The sequence below is a fragment of the Dipteris shenzhenensis genome, chromosome 4 (assembly GCF_047967505.1).
Source record: "Dipteris shenzhenensis isolate YYH24624 ecotype China chromosome 4, Dip_SZ_1.0, whole genome shotgun sequence".
NCBI classification, from domain to species: domain Eukaryota; kingdom Viridiplantae; phylum Streptophyta; class Polypodiopsida; order Gleicheniales; family Dipteridaceae; genus Dipteris; species Dipteris shenzhenensis.
The window spans coordinates 3153224-3159694 of record NC_141599.1 but is presented as its reverse complement, the minus strand read 5'-3'; the positions used below and the strand labels follow the sequence as shown (position 1 = coordinate 3159694).

General features: G+C 43.4%; 1 protein-coding gene across 2 annotated transcripts; it reads left to right on the top strand.

Moving 5' to 3' along the window:
- The first annotated feature begins 320 nt into the window (after window positions 1-320).
- Window positions 321-6029, top strand: LOC147902331 (pentatricopeptide repeat-containing protein At2g33680-like). 2 transcript variants are annotated; one of them, XM_087373605.1, is made up of 4 exons: window positions 321-4536; window positions 4722-4907; window positions 5093-5225; window positions 5343-6029. In XM_087373605.1, the coding sequence occupies exon 1, from the start codon at window positions 616-618 to the stop codon at window positions 4456-4458; it is 3843 nt and encodes a 1280-aa protein (XP_087229731.1). In that variant the 5' UTR covers window positions 321-615; the 3' UTR covers window positions 4459-4536; window positions 4722-4907; window positions 5093-5225; window positions 5343-6029. The 2 variants fall into 2 exon arrangements, with proteins under 2 accessions (XP_087229731.1, XP_087229730.1); XM_087373604.1 differs by having other exon boundaries at window positions 5063-5225.
- The last annotated feature ends 442 nt before the right edge of the window (window positions 6030-6471 follow it).

Sequence of the window (6471 nt, the reverse complement as noted above, 5' to 3'; positions counted from 1 at the left end):
GTAGCTAGAATAGTCGAAGGCTATGTTCGCAGTGAGGGTAGTCATTTTGGCCCTTGATGTTGAATTGTCACGTGATGGGAAATGCCGGGCCATTATGACCCATTTCAGGCTTGACTGGCGTCGAGTCATCGTGCTCTAGAAAAGAGTAAGTCGAGCAGCTTAGAGGACACATTTGACAAATATGACAATGCTACAATAGAATGGCAGCAGGATGGTGGATTCCGAATGGCAGAGAGAGAGAGAGAGAGAGGGGGGGGGGGGGGGGGGGGAGACGGTTGGGGCTATGCACAGGTAATTGATGAACTGTTTTAAGAAAAGAAACGCTCAAAAAGAGATCTTAGGTTGATCATGAGAGGCTGGTGCCTCGATATCGGCACACAACAGTTTATGGTATGTCCGATTGTGTGCCGGTAGATGCACTATTTGCCACCCTGAGGCAGCTCATAGCACTGTCTTCCGGCAGCAACTGGGCACAATTCCTTATGGAAACTGGTTTATATTGTAATTGTCTGCGAGGACACTCTACGCTGTCTTGTTTTGGTATGCAACTTCAATTCTGCAGCTTCTGTGTAAGAGAGCGTGCTCTTTCTAATGACCTGATTGACAAGCTTGGATATGACATTTTCCCGTTCCGTCTCCTGCATAAGGCTTCCAGTCTGTCGTGGGGGCTTCAAGTTTACTAGAGATCTCAGCTTACTATGTGAAACAAGAAGGTGGGATGAAGCCTTTCACGATGCGCATCTTTTGCACCAGCAAGCGATTCCTGTGTGGAAAAACGGAGTCTACAGTCTTCTTCAGGGATGCATTGAGAGGAGGGATTTGGCCGCAGTTCGACAAGTGCATTCCCTCATGATCAGTACTGGACTGGATGGTGTGGCTATTCTAGGGGATCACTTGATCCGGCTTTTTGCATCATGTGGGAGCCTGCTTGAAGCAAATCTAGTTTTTGGCAAGATTTCAAACCCAAGCGTTCACACATGGTGTGCAATTATATCAGCACATGCTGTGCTTGGAGAAAGTGGGATGGCCCTTGATTTGTATGGAAAAATGCAGCAGGAAAACTTTGAGCCAAGCAAATTCATACTTTCATGCGTCTTGAAAGCATGTGGCAATTCAGTCGCAATACGACAGGGCAAGCTTATTCATGAACAGACCGTCAGAACTGGACTGGAATCTGATGTCGTTATTGGGAGCACCCTGATTGACATGTATTCTAGATGTGGGAAACTAATGGATGCTTGCAGGGTGTTCGATGAATTGCCCAATCGAAATGGAATATCGTGGAATGCAATGTTCACAGGACTTGCCCAAAACGGGCATGGTGTTTTTGCTTTAGAACTCTTTGAGAAAATGGTACAGGAGGGCATTGAGCCGGACAAAGTAACCTTTTTGTGTATTTTGAAAGCATGTGGCTGTGTAGGAACCGTAAGAAATGGCAAATTTATACACGATCTGTTTATCCGAAGTGGAATTGAATTGGATGTGGTGGTTGGAAGCGTTCTTGTTGATATGTATGCCAAATGCAAGAGCTTAGAGGAGGCTTGCAGAGTATTTAAGATCTTAGCCAGTAGAAATATTGTGTTGTGGAATGTGCTGATTTCAGGATATGGCCAACAAGGGCATGGCCTTCTTGCTCTTGAACTTTTTGAGAAAATGCAGCAAGATGGCATCAAGCCTGACAAAATCACATTTTCAAGCGTATTAAATGCATGTGGCAGCATAGGTGCCATATGCCATGGCAAGTTCATACATGACCAGCTCAGCAGAAGGGGATTTGAACTGGACACAATCATTGGAAATACCCTCATAGATATGTACGGAAAATGTGGAAACATAGAGGATGCCTGCAAAGTGTTTGATGAATTGCCAAATCGAAACGTGGTGTCATGGAATGCACTGATTTCAGGTTATGTCCAAGAAGGGCAGGGACATCCTGGCCTCAGACTATTTCAGAACATGCAAGAGGAGGGCATAAGGCCAGACAAAACTACATTTTCTTGCATATTGAAAGCATGCAGCAGTGTAGGGGCCATAGGACAGGGCAGAGCGATACATGATCAGACCGTTAGGAATGGATTTGTATCTGACGTGATCATTGGAAATGTCCTTATTGATATGTATGCAAAATTTGGGAACCTACAGGATGCACACAAAGTGTTTGAAGAGATAGCAAATCGAAATGTGGTCTCTTGGAATGCAATTATTACAGGATACACTCAGCATGAACAGTGTCTTTGCGCTCTTAAATTTTTTGAAAAAATGCTGCAGGATGGTATTGAACCAGATAGCATAACATTTTTGTGCTTGTTGAAAGCTTGTGGCAGCACACGAGCTATCAAGCAAGGTGAGCTGTTACATGATCAAATCATAAGAGCTGGGCTTCAATCGGATTTGGTAGTTGGTAATGTGCTAGTTGACATGTATATCAAATGTGGGAACCTGCTAGAGGCACACAAAGTGTTTGAGTCCTTGAAAAACCGGGATGGAGTTTCATGGGGTGCAATTATCACAGGGTATTGCCAGCATGGGCATGGTTTTCTGGCCTTTGAACTTTTTCAGAGAATGCAATCAGAGGGCTTAGAGCCAAACACAGTCCTCCTTTCATGTGTTTTGAAACTATGTGGTAGCATTGGAGCCATAGAACAGGGCAAGCTGATACATTGCCAAATCATCAGGAAAAGGCTTGAACTGGATACCCTCATGGGAAACACTCTTGTAGACATGTATGCCAAATGTGGAAGACTAGAAGAGGCACACAAAGTGTTCGACAACTTGACATTTCGGGATTTGGTGACATGGAATTCGATGATTGCAGGATACGCTCAGCATGGGCATGGTGTTCGTGCCCTTGAGCTTTTTGAAGAATTACAGCAGGGAGACCTTAGCCCAAATGAATTCACTTTTTCATGCGTTCTGAAATCATGTGCCAGCATAGGAGCCATCAAGCAGGGCAAAGTCATACATAACCAGGTTCTCCTGAATGCACTCAGACCAGATGTGGTCATGGAGAATGCTCTTATAGACATGTACAGCAAATGTGGGGCCTTGGAGGAGGCACTCAAAGTGTTTGAACAAGTAGCCGATAGAGATTTGGTTTCATGGAATGCAATGATATCAGGCTATGCCCAGCATGGCTGTGGTGTGTCTGCCATCAAACTTTTTGAGAAAATGCAGCAAAAAGGCATAAGCCCAGACAAAACCACTTTTGCATGCATTTTGAAGGTATGTTGTAACGAAGGATCCTTGGAGCAGGGCAAGCTAATCCATGAAAATGTCATTAGAAGCAGACTTGACACGGTTGTAACCATTGGGAATACCCTTATTGACATGTATGCCAAATGTGGGAGCTTGGAGGAAGCAATTAAGGTGTTTGTCAGATTAGAGGATCGAGATGTGGTGTCATATAATGCAATGATTTCAGGATATCTGCATCATGAGCATGGCATTCCTGCTGTTAAACTTTTTGAGGAAATGCAATGGGAGGGGATAGAGCCAGACAGAGTCACTTTTTTGTCCATATTGAAAACATGTGGCAGCTTAGGAGCTGTGGAACAGGGAAGATTAATACATACGTGGATTATCGGATGTGGGCTTGAATCAGATCTCGTCATTGGGAACACCCTTCTTGATATGTATGCAACATGTGGGAGCCTAGAGGAAGCGCGCATAGTTTTTGACAAAATCTCAAATCGAGATGTGGTGTCTTGGGGTGCAATGATTGCAGGATATGCTCATCAGGGCAACTGTAAGTTGGCAGGGAAATGCCTAGAGGAAATGCAACAAGAAGGATTCAAACCAGTTGATCAAATTTTCACTAGTGTATTGTCAGCCTGCAGTCTTGCAGGCCAAGTGGAAGAAGGCCATAGGTACTTCAAATCTATGAAAGAAGACCATGGCATACAACCAAGTATTGAGCATTATAACTGCATGGTTCAACTTCTGGGCAGTGTGGGACATTTATATGATGCAGAAGATATGCTTCGAACCATACCAATCCCAGCCAATGTGTCTAGTTTGATGTCTTTATTGACTGCCTGCAAAGCATTTGGTAACATAGAGATTGGGAAGCGGTGCTTTGATCAAGCTTTGCAGCTGGGCAACAATGTTATGGCTGGGTATGTGCTCATGTCAAACATCTATGCTAATGATCACAAGCTGGACAATGTCTTAATGGTGCGAGAGCTTAGAAAAAGCACTGCTGACTGGAAGAAGCCTGGAAAGGCCTGGATTGGTGCTGAGAATGGGGTACACGAATTCATTGTGGGGGATGAAAGCCATGCAAAGATCAATAAGATTCATGCCAAGTTAAAGATATTAATAATGGCAATGAAGAAGGAAGGTTATGTGCCACAATCAGACTTGATTTTGGAGTCATTATTGGATGAGGCGAGGGCAGATACCTGGTATAAACAAGGGACTGGCCATAGATTTTTAGCCCTCCAAAAGTACCATTATTGAAGTAAGTAATGTTAAACTTGCGCTGATTGTACCTGGAAGGGCCCTGCTGCAATTCCCAGTATTGCTACTCTCTAAGAGGTATGTATTCTACGTTTTTATGAAATAAGGTCAAACTGAGAAGCTTTTCCTAACTTCAACCATGGTAACAGACTGTCATATTAGGAAAACAACCCTGGCCCTTCTCCTCGACTTTGCTATAGATTGTTTCTACTGTCTCTTCAAGTTTGTCCACATGCTGAGTCCCTTTATTTGTGTGTTACCAGGTGGAAGCTTTGCCCTTTGCAGAGAGTGCTATTCTTTGGAATGAATGCATGCATAAGCAGAAGGGCTTGCTGATAGTTTGCAGACAGACTACAGGTTTGGAGAAATGAAGATCTGAAGGTTCTACATCAGGATATGAAGAGAATAGACCAGAAGTTTTACCATCAGCAAAAGATAAGCTTCTGAAGGTACGAATTATTTTTTGGTTGTCTCTGATCGTCATTGTACATAAGAAGAAATGGCAAGTTGAGATACGTGTGGATTATCAAAAGCTTAATTCCCAGACAAATATTGACCCTGTCCCTCTCCCTTTCATGGTTTCCGTGCTGGATGCTGTTGACAGGCATTAAATATACTTTTTCGATGGTTTCAGTGGATACACACAAGGATAAGATGACCTTTGTGATGTAATACGGGGCCTATGCTTGTTTGGGCTGGAGAATGATCTACTGACGTAGCAAATGGTGCAGGAAATCTTCGATGAATACTTGACGTCCTTTATGCAGGTATGGTTTCAGTGTATTCAAGGAGGAGAAGGATCACTTGCTTCACTTGTCCAAGTGCTAGATGAAATGTCCACAGGCTGGTTTTGAATCTAAATCTGACTAAGTGTGCCTTTGCAGTGAAAAGTGGAATCTTTTTAGGGCATGTGGTATCCGGATTCGGAATTGCAATGGACCTAAAATAGATTCAAGTCCCAGAATTCGGGACAGTTGGACAGGTTTTTGGGACAAGTGCAGTGGCATATTTGATTCTTGCAATACCTAGCAGAAGTGCCTCACCCTCTGTACCGGCTGACCAAGAAGGATCAGCCGTGAAGAATGTGGTTGGGCTTTCAATGATCTGAAGAGGATGGTATATATGGCTCGGCCGCTGAGACAACCAGATAGGACTAGAGAATCATTGGCAGCATTTCAAGCAAGGTGTCTGACAAATGTTGGCATCAACCTATTTATTATGGTAGTAGGGTGTTGTCCACGGCAGAGTTAAACTAGTCCATAACTAAGAGAGAGGTCCTTGAAATGACCTACTCCGTTAATAAGTTCCGGCACTGCCGCCTTGGGAATCTCTTATTGTTCCATGTGGACCATTAGGCACTCTTGTACCTAATAAACAAACTTGTACGGAATGGCAAGTTTGCCAAGTGGACACTGTTACTGCCAAAATCTGACTTCAAGATCAAGCACTCTTGGACATGAGCACACGGTTGTCGATTTCATGTCCCAAATGGACACTTCTCTTTCCACCTTCTCTCTCATGCCTTGAACATTGTTTTTGATGAGGCATCTGTCATCTCTTCTTTTCTTGAACCCCCTTCTTTAAAGCCATTTTTGGCGTGCCCTCTGCAACGATGCAATTTTGGAAAAGCAGAAATTAGGCATTTCTTGAATTTTTTGGAAGTGCATTTTTCCTATTGGCTCTTTTTCATTGGACTTCAATGCAGACTTTAAAGTGGTTGACTCTCTTTCTCTCTCTCTCTTCCCTTCTTTATCTCCTCAAGTCTTCTTACACAGGATCTCCACCTTTTCTCCCACACTCTCTCTCTCTCTCTCTCTCTCTCTCTCTCTGTGTTCCCCTTATTTCCTCCAGTCTTTCTCCACACCATTTTCAATGGATTCCTTTTTGTTTACTTTTTTGGTCTTGGGTAGACCTTATGAATGATTGAATATCATTCACCTTGTTACCACAATTGGAGCGAGCGCATGCAATGAGAATTCTTTTGGTGTATGAATCCAGGTAATATAAAGAATA